The following is a 15,606-nucleotide window of genomic DNA, read 5'->3' on the forward strand; positions in this document are numbered from 1 at the left end:
TATTCAACCCACTCTACCATCAAGCCTGAATGACAACATATTACCTGCTAATTCTGATGTGGTCTGTTTAACCTTTTATCTGGAGTGAAAAGTTGTTCACTTTGGTTTAATCTATTTATAGCAGCTTACTGGTTGGCCATGATTGATCCACCTATGTAATTGGGTCAGATAATCTTGACCTCTCACTGCAACATCCCCTCCAGATTTTACAATAATTATTATATCACAATGTTGATTGTTTGCCTTTACAGGTCTACGGGAAAATTCTTGTGGAACATTTTGGTTAATTTTATAAAAAATGTGGTATATTTTTTAGAAGTTTTGGGATATTTGGTAAACAAATAAAAAAAATATGAGTAAATGGCATCTAGGATACCCAACGTTTGGAGAAATTGTATGTTGGATACCTAATGTTTGAAATATTGTAGCCGAGATATCTATTTTTGTTTTTCCAATTATACCCTCAATCACCACCACCACAAAAACTGCCACTGCCATTACAACCACCACCACCACCATTACATCCCAACCCCAGCTACCCCACCACTACATCCCAACCCAAACTCCCATCAAATAATTATCACCTCCAATTCACTTCCCGCTCCAATTCCCTCCAATTCCTCACATAAGAGCAAAAATGACAACCCAACCCCACCTTGGGCAGTGTGTTCGAGCAGGGGGTAGGGTGATCATTTCCCCTCCTATGTGAAGAATGGGAGGAATTAGAACAGTCAGCAAATTGGAGGGGATAACAATTCGAACATTAGGTACCCTAGTTGTCATTTACCCAAAAAAATATTGACATATTTTAGGCATTTTTAGAGATTTTGTGATATTTTCAACAAGGATTAGTTTGGTTCAGATTATATCGGGCCAGTTTCAACTGTTTGGGCTAGAGCTTGACACCCTTACCTCCAGGGTAGTTCTTGGATAAGAGCACTGTTCCTGAGTTCAAGGACTCACATTAGACACAGGCCTTGAAAAAATATTTTCACGGATGAAACAATCTCCTCAAGCTTTTATAATAGAAATTTTTTATAAAAAAAACCTCCCATTCCTAAATCACGGATGTGCAGGGATGAGGGTTCTGCCTGATGCAAGCATCTAGATGATTGGAAAAAGATTTGAAAGAGACCTGAACTAATCAAGAAAAACCCAAAATATGGAGTACAAAGGGGAAGAAGAGCAACAAAATCAGAATTCAGAAAACCTACTATTTTCATATAACACTTCAAGAAATATATGGTAGATTGGGAAGTAGCTTCTATACAGATAAAGACTGGCAAAGCATAAATCTGAAAACACCTAGATTGTAAAATAGACAGAACATACTACTAAATTAGTAGCAAAGATGATTCAAGGTGAATCATATTTACTGAATCTTTTGAGATTTCATGACAACCCTTCCAGCTTCATTAACTTGTCCATTGGTATAGTGCTGTCTACAGACCGGCATATAGATATCAGACCCACCAATTAGTTCTGCCTGTGTCTCCTTTGTCTTCCTTAAGGTAAAGAAAGCACGTTTACCACAGATCTCACAACGAGCAGTTAATTTGGTTACAGAATCAGCCAAAGGTACAACATCAAGAACAGAACCAAAGCTTCTCCTGCATAGAAAATTTATCCAATTATGACCAAAACCAGCATAAATTGCATCAACTCTTTCATGGCCTTACCTACTAATGAACAAGAATTAATCAATTTAAGGATTAGTTAACATTACGTGAAGGAAATTAGTACCTCATGTAGTCACCATCAAGGCCTGCAAGAATTACTGTCTTCCCATCATCATCAGCTGCCTTACAACAGAAATCATAAAGGTCTTCAAAAAATTGAGCTTCATCAATCCCTATCACATCCAGCTGCAACCATATGAATCCAATTAAGAATAAAAACAATGGAAACATTCAGATTAAACTGTTCTCTTTAGCAATTGGTCACCAATGTGGGTTGCGTGTTGGATCAGGATCCATAAACAGAGTAATAGAAGAAGAAATCAAACAAACAAGAACAATGGATGGAATAGAATCAATAGATTCAGAGAGAGTAGGATTCAAATCAGAGTAATGGCAGGGTAAATCAAACAACAAAGTACATTTAATGGAATAAAATCAAAAAGTTCAAACTTAAAAAATATACCTTTTCATAAGCTTGGACTCCAATTTTTTCTGTCAATGATGATAGATCAGTCAATGCAAAACATGGCAGCTTCACCCCATCATGGGTCACGGCGGAGTCCAATCCATATCTAATATCCTTGTTCGATTTTATCACTGCTACATTTCTACAATTATAATAGAGAAAAAGAATATATAAAAACCAGAACTCGTTAATATCCCATAAGACCATGAAGCTCAAAATATATATCAAACACAGAAGAATCAATAGAACCCCAAATTCTACAAAACCCAGTAAATTAACTGAAGTAAACCTTCCATTATTGCTTGCAGTCTGGATGCCACGGAGGAGAGCCGTGGTTTTCCCTGCAAACATTGGGCCGATGATGACATGGATCTCCCCAGAAGATAATCGAGAAGGCTCCATGGAATTCCAGGAAGAACTTGGAATTGAAGAATCAAAGACACAGAATTGCTCTAAAGCTCACGCCTTCTCGAGGTAGCGAGTTTGAGATTTGTGGAAGAATGGTTTGAGAGAGAGATCTTATAAAAAAACAAATTGTGAGTGGTGGGGGGTGGCTTCCTTGAGAAGATTTGAGAGAGAAGCCTGAGAGTTTGAATTTCCAAATCGCACTATTATTTTTTTTTAAAATTGGAGGGTAGGAAGAAAGGGGTTTGAATTTTTCGGGAGTTTAATTTTCTTTTGATGGGTTTTGGAGGGAAATCATCAAATAAAAAATTCAAAATATGGGCATCATAGTTTTAGAAATCAGTATCGGTTTCGGTGTATTGGCCAATACCATATCGATGGAACTGTATGAACCAAGGGTAAAATAGTCAAGAAATTCAATTTCATGGTAAATCACTACTAAATCATGGGTAAAACCATTTGATACAGGCTGAACCCTGCCGATTCATTATCTTGCACTAAATCCATGGGGCACATGATTTTGAGGTATCGAATCGCCCGATACGCTGATACTGCATGGTTTTAAAGGTGATCAATACTGATATCGCCCCAATATTGTATCAATGAAATGGGATGTACAAAGGGTAAAACAGTCAAAAAAAATTGTCCAGTACAGTCGATCCGTTCTGATACCGTATTAGTATCATATTGATTTTGAAGGTGACTACATGGAATAAATTCAAATCAAAATACTTCACAGCAAAATGAATTTAGCAACTTTCTACCATTGTGCCACGTGGATGAATAATATAATTCCAACCATTGGATAGAGAGAAATTGATATGGATTAATCACGTGTCAAATTTTAAGTATATTTCAATTAAATAAGCCATGTGTATTGGTATGCACGGCATGTAAATCTATGCATACAGTATTCCTAGTGGTACATTGGTCATTATAACCCCTACCTACACTCCCAAAATACCACCACTTGAAAAATTCCATTTAATCAAATTTGGAAAAATTCCTAGGGACTTTGGGATCTACTTGTCTAAAAAATTTACAGAACATCTCAAGCAATTGGGTGGGTCGGTTCTGGTTCCTAGCAGGATGGTTTCGGTCCGATTACCGATTCTGATCCAAAATTGACACCCCTAAGGTAGAGGGAGAGGGGGAGAGACAGCGAAGAGGGGAAATTATAAAAACATCCTTACTTTAAAAGAATAGTGAATATAAAATTAGGGGCAAAATGGAAAGTAAAAAATATGGTTACAACTGCGGTGGTTACAAACAGTTTTACCTTTTTTTAAAGACAGTTTTCCATGTGGAGAAGGAAGAATCCTTTCACCGCTGACTCTTAATAGCAATGGGCTTCCGCACACCACATGCTACCAAATACACTAGGCACTTGTTCACAATCCCAACCCTATTGTTTGAGAAGTGGAATTACTAACCAAATCATTTTCCACCAATTTCAATTTTGCCGGAATAGACTGGAATCAGCCTAGAATCAGTCAGAATCGACCTGAGGTCCTGAACACTAGAAAGAAAAAAAAAACCTGATTTTTTGAAGCGGGAGTTGGCATGAATCAGGAATCAAATCCAACCGATTCCAATCTGATTCAATCAGAATCGGTGACCCGTTTCCAATTCTTGGAACCATGCCCATTCCATACAAAATTAAAGAAGACAAAATGCTTTTTTATTGTTTGATATGAGATAATTGCAATAGTTTTAAAGCCTTCTATACACCAAGGCATATCTAAGCGGAGATAAACCTTTTCCATTCAAGCGTGTGCCCGCCAAGGTTTCAAAAAACGGAACCGATTCCGATCCAAATTGGTCGGTAACAGAATAGAATTGGCAGGAATCAACCAGAATCGGACACATCGGTCACGGACGATTCACCGATTCAGTTCCCAATGTTTAAAACCGTGGTACCCACTCAAACATAACACAAAATAAAGATACCCAGGTGGTATAATTAAGCATCAATGTTTGCTCTAATGAGTGTCCAAAGAAAATTCCAAAATAGTGGAATGGAGACCCTATGGCTTAAGAAATGACAACCAGTATTTGAAAATTAGTATTGGGCTAGCCTACAGAAGAGCCACCTGATCCAAGAAGATGGCTTGTGAATGATCAACTGAATTCTATTCAGAGTTCATTCAGAAGAACCAAAAACCCCAGCTGACACACACTCTCTCCTCTGCTCCCTACTGACCAAGCAGATGGTGCGCTTCCGATTAGTTCAACCTATCCACTTTGCATCCATAAAAAGAGGTTGGAAGAGTTGTTTGATCCCATCATGTTCCCATTCCAAGGGTGCAGACTCTTCAGATTTGGACATTCATAAACTGATATCATTTCTAAAGATGGGGCAATGGGATGAAAAGAAACTGTTTTCCAAATCCTTTCTAGTCTGGGTAGTCTCGCAAGAATGAGAGTCTTCAATTTTGGGAAAAGAACAACATCATCATCATCATGACCTTCTTCTTCTTCTGCTTCCTCTTCTTCATTCACTACTATTACTTGGACGGTTGTACAGTAACTGACCTGAAGTACTTCAAGGTTTGGAAGTTGTTGGAGTATGCCCCTTGTGAAAATCTCTCTCAGGTTTGCACAATAACTGATTTTCAAAGTTGCTAAACGGCTGAAGCTTCCTGGTGGCATTGGCCCTTCCCAAATGGCCCCCATAGTTGGCATACCTTCAACTTGCAAGTAATCCAAGTTTGGTAAAACTGCACATGTTGTTGTTGAAGTAGTAGTAGTTAAATCAATTCCATTGATGATGTTCTCCATCATCTTGCATCCACTAACAGCGCATAGTTTCAGGTAATCCAATAGACTTTGACAAGTCTGATGGCCTCGTAAATGGAAACCATTGGCCTGATGGAGTACCTCTGCAAATACAGTGCTGCTGGGTGTGTAATTACCTCCTGCCAGTTGCAAATATTGCATATTTGATGATTTTTCTCTATCGTCATAATGATCTTCTTCTTCTTCTTCACTATCCTCTTCTTCAAAATCAAATGTACGGTAACCCTTGACACGTGAGTCGCAGTGCACAATGAATCGAAATGACTTGAGGGTTTGATTTTTCCATGGACAACTTTCACGTAGAAAATGCTCAAAACCTTCCAATGATGTAAAATGAAACTCAAGTAGTTGAGTTAGTTGCTTTAAGCTGCCCACCTCTTCCGCAATGCTTTCTCCGAACTTTGGATATTTACCCATGTGTACACGTATGCTCAAGTTTTCAAGCAGAGAGAGCCTTGATATAGTCCCATTAGGAACCATCAGTCGATGATTCCCACCTGGTATTCTATCAAATTTCACTTGCAGACTTCTAAGGAGTGTAAGCTGCTGAATTTCAATAGGTAAGTACTCAAAATTACCATATATGTCTCCTAAATGAAGCACTTGAAGTTTTTTAAGATTCCCTATTTGGGATGGTAAAGTAACCAAATTGGGACAATCGAGAAGAAATAATCCTCCAAGGCTTACTAAATTGGAAACAGAAGATGGTAACTCACTGACTAGAGTACCTGATAGGTCCAAAACTCGAAGATTGTGCATATGCTCGAAGAATGATTCTGGAATTCTTCTCAAATTTCCATTATACTGCAAAAATAGCGTCTCAAGTAAGAGGGATGCTGGGTTCTCAGGTAGATTGCCAATTTTATTATGCATCAATGAGATCCTTTGGAACTGTCCCCAATCTACCTCATTTGAGAGCTTCTCTATTCCCATATTTGCTTTAACCAAAAACTGATGATTACCATCATCCTCTGGAACAAACATATTACGATCAGGAGACAATATTGATGCTGATGCTGATGTGATTTTTAATGCCAAATCTCTAATCACGTCATGCATCTTAACAAACCCACTCGTTAGGGGGCCATCTTCCAACAATGAAACATCTTTTAGGTATTTTATTACAGCATGCCCTTTATCATATGGCTCATCCAACCTTAAATCATCATCAATGAAACCCTCTGCCCACCAACGTTGTATGAGTCCTGTTCCTCCAATCTCATAGTCCTCCGGGTATAAAGCACAGTATAAAAAGCACTTCTTGATATTGTTGCTCCTTAAACAGTCATAACTGAACTTCAATTTCCTAAACACAGATTCTTCCATATCATCAATAATTTCGTACTTATTCGAGCTCAACTCCTTCAGTGCATTTCGCCATTCACTTAGCTCATTCTTATTTCTCAAAGACCCTCCTATTACAATAATGGCTAGTGGCAAACCTTGACATTTTCGAACGACCTTTGAAGCTATTTCTCTTATATCCTGTGAATCCACGACGACATTGCCAACCTTTTCCCGAAACAAGTTCCAGGCCTCTTCTTCAGATAACACTTCAACTTTAATTGCTTCATCAATCTCCATTTTGTTACAAACATTCATGGATCAAGTAGTTATTATCATTTTGCACCCATTTTCTTTGCTTGGTTTGGGGATTCCTATAATACCCAATTCCATTCTTTCCCACAAGTCATCTAGAAGCAGCAAATACTTCATATTTCTCAATCCTTGAAAAATTCTACTTGCGCTTCTTTCAACAGACTCATCATCATCAAACTGCAATGACAGACGCTTTAGAATATCCTTTTGTACCTTTCTTATTATATCTCCTCCCCCATCTTTGGACACAGTTACCCAAATAACCATTTCGAACATACCTGTTATTTCGGGTGAATTGTTTAGGACCTTCATTGCAGTTGTCTTCCCAACTCCACCCATACCCCATATGCCAATTTTATGCCTATCATCATCTCTTATGCATCTTAATCTCTTCTGGACAGTTCGATCAATTGATGTATCATCGCCTTCTATAGTTAGTGCAGGAATTGGCTCAACTGACTGTGGAGGTGCCTCAACCACATATCTTCCTGAAAACTTTGAGTAGTCATCCATGAGATTAACAATGTCATCAATCATTTTCACAATTTTCTTACCCAGTCTCTTTTTCCACCAAATGTTGGGGCAAAGTGTACCAATGCAACGCTTATTTTCTTGAAACTCTGTTTCTATGGCTTTGACTTTATTTTCCAAAATTTCTCCCACCTTCTGAAGCCAAGATTGACAGTCAGCTGTCACCATTTTTGATATGGTATCTCTGTTTATCTCGCTGTTTACATCCTCCCTTTTGTTGTAGAGATCTTTCGCTTTTCCTTCCAGCTTCTCAAAATTTTTTTCAAGATTTTTGATGTAGCTGATTTGACGTCTGAGCTGGACCCATAAACATTGCCCAATGGCTGCTATTGGTTGCCCAATGGCGCCTAGTATTTGTCCAATTGTAGCCATTAATGAATTTTGGGACACCTGCCACGATTTTTTTTTTGGGGGTGAATTCCTGCCACGATTTCAACATCAATTCTAGTGAATTTAACAATTAAAAAGATGAAAGTGGGAGGGGATTGTGAAGCTGTGAACAACACCAACACCCATGCAATATAAAATTTTTTAGAGCCCCTAACTAATTAGGAAAAGATCATATGCACTCTACATGCAGGAGCTGAGCTAGGAAACCTTTTAATAAGGGCTGGATCTGCACAAGAGCTTTATGACTGACGCACTATTGGGGGAGGAAAATTCAAAAGTTGGCAGGCATTAGATGGATGGAGGTCGAGATGAGAAGACAATAGAGACTTTTGAATCTAATACGATGTGTGAGAGCGAGGATGGCAGCATTGAACACCATGTTTTACTGGTGTCCAAGATCATTTAACTCCACAGCTGAGCTGATGAACTTGCAAAGGTACAAGCTAGAGTAATGATTCTCACATGGGATACCATCCCATTTCCAACATAATTTGATTTTAATTTGCTGATTTTATATAGTATTCAATTTGCTGTTTCCACTTCTTTCTTTTTTCTTAGCTAGCTGCTATGTTAGAAATTTCTCTTTTACTTTTTTTTACAATGAAAGCTATTTACTCAGCTGCTATGTCAGAAATTTCTCTTTTACTTTTTTTTCACAATGAAAGCTATTTACTCCCAAAAGAACAAGAGGAAGAAGCCAAGGCCACTAAGCTTTAAGAAATAGATGCATGATACTTACTTGATTAGAGGAAGAAGGAGCAAAGAAACCCAAAAAACACTTGCTTCTGAGATGCTATCTTCCTTCTCAACACTATAATAAAGACAATATGAGAATGATAAATATGAAACATTAAACATGCAAGAGAGAGTAAAACAAAGAAAGAAAAAAAAAAAGAACACTACCTGGGGAGAAGCCAGAACCCCTATGCTTTTAGAATTGATACATGACACTTACCTGTTTAGGGAAGCAGGAGCAATTAAGTCCAAAAACACTTGCTTCTAAGATGTCTTCCTTGCTCTCAACATTCTAATTAAAGAAAAATTGATAATGTTAAATATGAAGCAATGAATGTGAAATAGACCTTAAAAGAGAAAGCCATAAGAACAAGAGAAAGAATTTAGGACACCTAAGCCATAAGAATAGATATATGATACTTACTTGATTATGGGAAGCAGGAGCTATAAAACCCAAAACACACTTGTTTCTGAGATATCGTCCTTCCTCTCAACACTCTAATAAAAAAATTGAGAATGGTAAATGAAGCAATGAAATAGAGCATAAAAGGAAAAACTAGGAAGACAACAAGAAGAAATCAGGGCCCCTAAACTTTAAGAATATGTGCATGATTCTTACTTGATTATGAGGAGCAATAACACACAAAAATAGACTTGCTCCTGAGATGATGTCCTTCCTCTCAACACTTTAATAAAGAAAATTTGAGAATGATAAATATGAAGTAGTGAATATGAAATAGGGATGAAGAATAAAAACTAGAAGAACAAATGAAAGAAGCCAAAGCCCTTAAGTAGCTTTAAGAAATAGATGCATGATACTGACCTGATTATGGGAAGAAGGAGAAATAAAACCCAAAAACATTTCCTCCTGAGATGTTGTGCTTCTTCTCAATACTCTAATAGAGAAAAATTAAGAATGATAAATGAACATGAAATAGAGATCAAGGAAAAAAAAAAAAAAAAAAGCAAAAGAAAAATTGGAGGAAGCCAAAGCCCCTAAGCGTTTAAAATATATGCATGATACTTACCTAATTATGGGGAAAATAAGCAATAATTCCCCAAAAAATACTTGTTTTCGAGATGTTGTCCTTCCTCTTAATAATCTAATAAAGAAAAATTAAGAATGATAAATAGGAAACAGTAAAAATGAAATTAAGATTGAATTAAAAAAATAGAAGAACAAGAAGAAGAAGCTAGGTCCCCATAACCTTTAAGAATAAATGCATGATAATTACCTGATTATGAGGAGCAATAATACAAAAAAAAAAAAAAAAAAGACTTGCTCCTAAGACATTATCCTTCCTCTAAACACTCTGATGCAGGCCCAGACCAAGGCCACTTGGAACACCGAATAATTGTTAGAAGACCTACTCATATTTAAGCTCAAAAAGCTCAAGTCCAGACCAAGACCTAGTACATAAGCTTGGCCCATAATGCAAAGCAAGCCTATGACTAACATTTCTTAGTCTTTATTATGTAATGCAATGGTTTAATCTCAGCCATAGAAGCTCAATGGGAATCCGACCTCTTTATATAAGGGTAGTCTTGGTTGAAATGAAGTATCTTGAAGTTTATGAACACAATTGTTTTGTTTGCTCTTATTCCCCATTGGAATTAGAGATTTCTTTACCTTGAGGATTCGAGGGCCTTGAGCACTAGAACGAGATCTAGCCCCCATACTTCCTACTGCGTCACTTGGACACCTTGTTCAACTGGTGTCCAAGATCATCTAACTCTACAGCTGATCAACTTGCAAAGGTTGACGCAAAAGAGATGATATTTACATGGGAGACTACCCCATTCCAACATGGATTTATTTTTTGCTGCTGCTAGTTCAGTTTTCAAGTTGTTGTTTCTGCTTCTTTCTTTGTTCTTTAGCTAGTTGCTTCGTAAAACCCAAGAATGATTTACCTGATTATGGAAAGGATCAATAAATCCAAGCTAGAAACACTAGATTTTAAGAATTTGTCCTTCCTTTCAACACTCTAAGAGAAAAAAAAAACAACAAAACTGAGAATGATAAATTGAAATAGTAAACATGAAATAGAGATTGAAAGAAAAAATCAAAAGAACAAGAAGAAGAAATCCCAAGCTGTAAGAATGGATGCATGAAATGCTTAACTTGTTAACAGAAAGAAAGAGCAATAAAACCCAAAACACAGGCCACTGAGATGTTATCCTCCCTCTTAATAAAAAGCAGAAGACATCTCTCAATGTTTCTATGGTTCATGTGAGAAAGAAGTGTGAAATTTGGGAAGATAAGTGAATTTCTTTTTCCTGATGGGCAGGACATATGGCTCCTGGTTTTGACTCATTGACCATTTGTTTAATAAAAGAGATGTTATCTCTTTATGTTACATGGATTGCATGTAAGTGTTAATCTGTTTGATTTCAATTTGATTCAAGGAATGAAATCTAAAAATCAGAAAAAAAATTGTTTATCGAACGGTTCAAAGGCTGTGTTTGGTATGCATTCTTGGAAGGCATTATATGTCGATTTTGCATTCTTGGACGATAAAAACAAGAGTAAATATCATCCCCTCCCCTCTAAGTATCCATAATATCAAACTCCACCCCGGGTTTGATAATGATAATGCCCTCCCCTACTTTTGAAAGATTCTATCAACCGTACCCTAAGTAGCTGACGGTGTTAAAACTGCAGTTCAAAAGACGATATTAGCCTTTAATTGGAGTTACAAAGGCAGAAACCTTTCTCTCTTGCAACAGGGGAATCGAGAGAAAGAAGGCGCCATTGACGACCTGCAAGCATTGAACCCTACAACGTATATGGACCTGCTGCTACTCTCTTCAGTCACTCTAATCTCTGTCTTCTCTCACTCTCGTTTTCTTTAGGTTAGGGTTTTACTCTCACTCTCATTTAGCAAACAACCTATGCGGTTAATGTGGGACTCTAACCCAATTGGATGGTCTGCAACTTCCAAGTATTTGGGCTTCACTATTGTCAACACTTCTTCACCGATTTCCTTTATAAGCCCTGCCTCATGCATGACCATTTGATACAAACAACGAAAAAAAAAAAAAACGCACAATAAAACTTTAATTACCAAATCAAGAAGGCTGCCACTATGAAGATTTGATTAATAAGATTCACTTACTCATTTGCAACATTTTTTTGATCCCACCCTGACAAATTCGCAGCTTCTGTGAGAGCAGACCTCCACGTCTCCACCTTCTTGATCTCATCCTTGCCCAAAATTATTTAGGAGGTGAAATACCCAAAGGGATTGGAATGCTCGGGAACTTGACTGATCTGATCCTTTGGGATAATCAGCTGTCTGGGGTTATTCCAAAGAAGCTTGGGAACTGTACAAACCTCAGGATTCTTGCTCTGTATGCAAATGAGCTTGTGGGTGAAATCCCCGTTGAAATTGGAAACCTGAAATTTCTTGAGAGATTATACATCAACAAGAATGGGTTGAATGGGACAATCCTGAAGGAGGTTGGCAATCTTTCTTTGGCAACAGAAATTGACTTCTCAGAGAATTATTTGACGGGGGAGATACCAATTGAGTTCAGCGAGATAAAGGGTTTACGCTTACTTTACCTCTTCCAGAACCAGCTTACAGGTGTTATCCCTGACGAGCTTAGCAGCTTGGTGAATTTGACTAAGCTTGATCTCTCTATTAATTACCTCTCAGGTCCTGCTCCTATTGGATTTCAATGTTTGACTGAACTACTCCAGTTGCAGCTCTTTGACAACTTGCTGGGTGGTGGCATTCCTCAGGGGCTTGGAGTTTATACCCGACTTTGGGTGGTTAATTTGTTATACACGGCAGAATATGTAAGACTAATCTGGTATAAGTGATAGATGAATACCTGCACTAGCACACTAACTACTGAGATACACGGACCAGAAAAAATGAATTCCGAACGATACTTACAGGAAGAAGCATGAACACGTTGAGTTGATCTCCTTAAGGTTTTAGGGTTGACGTTGGACCTAGTCCTCCAAGATGAAACAATTCACTAAACGTATAGGTTGTAGAACCTGATACGAATAGCGAGGGTACCACACGGATGTACTGTTAATGTACTCTATAAGAAGATATAGTAAAAACAGTCTCTGGAATGGACAGTAGCAGAGACACAGAACTCGTTTTGTTGTATGTAAAATGTTAAGCAAGGCATAGTATATACAGAGGCTTCAAATACCCTTTCATGAAAAGGTATACCCTTTCATGAATAGGTATACCCATACGTATACTGATACCCTACACATATAGGAAGTATTCTTTCAGAGAAGGTGTGCCTATACATATTCGTACATGTACAGGCCTAAGGAAGGTATAGTCTCGAATCGGAGATTGGACCAAAGATCTAACGCAGAAGAAAAGGGAAAGCAGACAAACAGTGCAACACTGTTTCTAAATCCGATTTAAACGGTTTGACAATATGTATCACGTGTAGGGGTGTAAATGAATAGCCGAAATCCGTTTCCGTATCCATTTAGCACTATCCGAATCCGTCCGAAAGCTAAACGGATGTGGATACGGATAGGCTATAACTATCTAAAAAACTATATTTACATGTAAACGGATAAAATATCTGATTCGTATCCGTATCTGTATCTGTATCTATATCCATTTAGCACTATCCAAATCCGTTCGAAAACTAATCGGATGCGGATGCGAATATAGTACTATTCCAGCCGAATCCAATTTGTTTACATCCCTAGCGCTTATATGTTGTTCGTTTTAGCTCTTGGCAGCCTGTGTGTGGACAGTTGTTAGGTGACTGTTAGTAGGACTTATTGCTCTCTTTTCAAGGAACTTCAATGGCAGATTGCATTTATCCATCACCACAAACCTTCCCATTTGGATTGTTTTTGACTCACTTACATGGGCAATTGACACTCCCTTTCATGTAACCAAACCGTGTCTTGTTGTCTACTCTTTCATGGGGAATCTATGTTGGGGAAGGAGAAAAAGAAATGAAAAAGGCAAGAAAGGTTCATCGACCTGAATCAGAATCACTTTCCATTGATTTCGATTTTGATTTTACTGGAATAGGCCTAGAGTCAGTCAGAATCGCCCTGAACCCTAAAAAAAGCTGATTTTTTGAAGCGGGAATTGGCAACAATAGGGAATAGAATCCAACTGATTTCAATTTGATTCGATCAGAATCTGTGATCCATTTCCAACTCTTAGAACCATGCCCATTACATTAGAAATTAAAGATCATTCCAGTACTTACATACACTAGGATGCAATGCTTTTTTATTGTTTCAATATGAGATAATTACAGTAGAGAACATTATCCCATTACGGTGCAGAGAACATTATCCCATTACGGTATTTTCAAAGCCTTCTATAAACTAAGGCATATGTAAGCAGTGTTAACCCAAAAGGCAGAGAGATGGACCATTTCAATTCAAGTTCGTGTCCACCAAGATTTCAAAAAAACGGAGCTGATTTCAATCTGAATCGATTGGAATCAGCCAGAATTGGTCGGAAATGGAGCAAAATCGGCAAAAATCAGCCAGAATCGCTCACGGCGAATTCACCATCTGCTCCAGTCACTCTTGGAGCATAGAACAAAATTGTTCTATCATTATGATGTTGAATGGGCCTCACATTTCTTCGTATCCCTGTAAAAAAGAACAGATAAAAATTAACAAAAAGGATTAAAAAGAAGCAAATAAATTATAAATAGTAGAGCCTTAGATTGATTCTTGTCCATTTACTGAGCGCCTTCTCACTACAGATACACAACTGGAGCTTACAGACTCAATTCAGTACAGTTTCATAGTTATTATTTATTACCAAATAAGAAATTCCTGATTAACAATCGATTCTGAAAATCAGATGAGGCTACATAGTAGATTGGAAAGATGATGAGATAAACTAGAACACCTATTCTATCAAAGTTCAAAGTAGGAGGAGTCCTTTGGTGTCATATTATGGTGTGTCATGAATTGCATCCCTTAGTGCTATTATCCAACTAGATATTTGGTTTTGTGCTGCTGGGGGATGGGGCTGGGAGAGGCGTTGCTATTATTCAACAACATAACACTCAGAGTTTGTTAAACTTACATCATGAACTGCATCCCTTAGTGCCCTCACCTGCTCCCTTGAAATTGTCCTCACCTACAAAAGCAAATTCATTGTCAATTGTTGTAAAAGTGGAAAAGATTACAAAATACCTTCTTTTGGTAGTAAGAGTGGAAAAAGGTTAGAGACACCCTACCTTCTTGCTTATAGTCCAAATAACACCCTCTATGCATGGAGGAACAGTAAGAGACCCTATATATCTGTAATATTTTCTGCTCCCAAACTTAATATCTTTTGTTTTGCCATAGCATATGAATGCATATCGTTGTAAAACATGAACGGATTTCAACTAATCACTGAAACTACTAATAATAAAAATGGTTTCACTTTTTTTGTACAATACCTAGAAAAATTTACTATTTAAAACCTAGCTAACAAGGCATTTTGTATCAGTCATCCCTGATACTTTCATGGGGTTATAATTGATGGTCCAATTCCCCTGTTACTGATCACAGCCTCACAAGACTCGGTTGAATTTGTATTCTTGCCGATTGAAAGGCGTTCCTCTGCATCCTCTGAGATTTATACCCCCGTCAAAGTTGTGAAGTCCAATTTCTATTGAGTTGGTGGATTTAGTTTCTTAGATGTAAAATCTAAACTACTAAATCATTAAAACAAATCTTATGCAAATACTAATAATGAATTCCTAATTATAAATTTGGGCTCTCATGATCCACAGTGAACCTTAGTTCTACATAAAGTCTTGTGATCAATGATTAGTACAACTGGCAAACTAGATTTCTATTATAAGTCAAAGCCAGAGCATGGGCTGATAACCCAACCCAATCTGGCTAAAAATGGTGCTGGGCCAGGTTGAAATTTGGATGCCCAGCCCAGGTTTTTTTTTTTCGTTTTTTTTTTGGTACTTCAACCTCCACCTTTTATCTGTGTTCAGCATTAATAACCATTCAATATTCATAATTAATCTACC

The 15,606-nt window shown here is 37.6% G+C and overlaps 2 protein-coding genes across 2 annotated transcripts; both read right to left on the bottom strand.

Annotated features, from left to right (window-relative positions):
- Nucleotides 1-1,196: 1,196 nt before the first annotated feature.
- Nucleotides 1,197-2,686, bottom strand: LOC122670742 (thymidine kinase-like). Its single transcript, XM_043867718.1, has 4 exons — nucleotides 2,435-2,686; nucleotides 2,143-2,287; nucleotides 1,744-1,865; nucleotides 1,197-1,610 (listed from the first exon to the last, which is right to left on the bottom strand). Exons 1-4 carry the CDS (start codon nucleotides 2,545-2,547, stop codon nucleotides 1,373-1,375), a joined length of 618 nt encoding a protein of 205 aa, XP_043723653.1. The 5' UTR covers nucleotides 2,548-2,686; the 3' UTR covers nucleotides 1,197-1,372.
- Nucleotides 2,687-4,628: 1,942 nt separating this feature from the next.
- Nucleotides 4,629-8,638, bottom strand: LOC122672520 (disease resistance protein At4g27190-like). Its single transcript, XM_043869983.1, has 4 exons — nucleotides 8,609-8,638; nucleotides 6,963-7,869; nucleotides 5,086-6,917; nucleotides 4,629-4,682 (listed from the first exon to the last, which is right to left on the bottom strand). The coding sequence occupies exons 2-4, from the start codon at nucleotides 7,849-7,851 to the stop codon at nucleotides 4,629-4,631; spliced, it is 2,775 nt and encodes a 924-aa protein (XP_043725918.1). The 5' UTR covers nucleotides 7,852-7,869; nucleotides 8,609-8,638.
- Nucleotides 8,639-15,606: the final 6,968 nt, after the last annotated feature.

This window comes from Telopea speciosissima, chromosome 8, assembly GCF_018873765.1.
Source record: "Telopea speciosissima isolate NSW1024214 ecotype Mountain lineage chromosome 8, Tspe_v1, whole genome shotgun sequence".
Classification (NCBI taxonomy): Eukaryota; Viridiplantae; Streptophyta; class Magnoliopsida; order Proteales; family Proteaceae; genus Telopea; species Telopea speciosissima.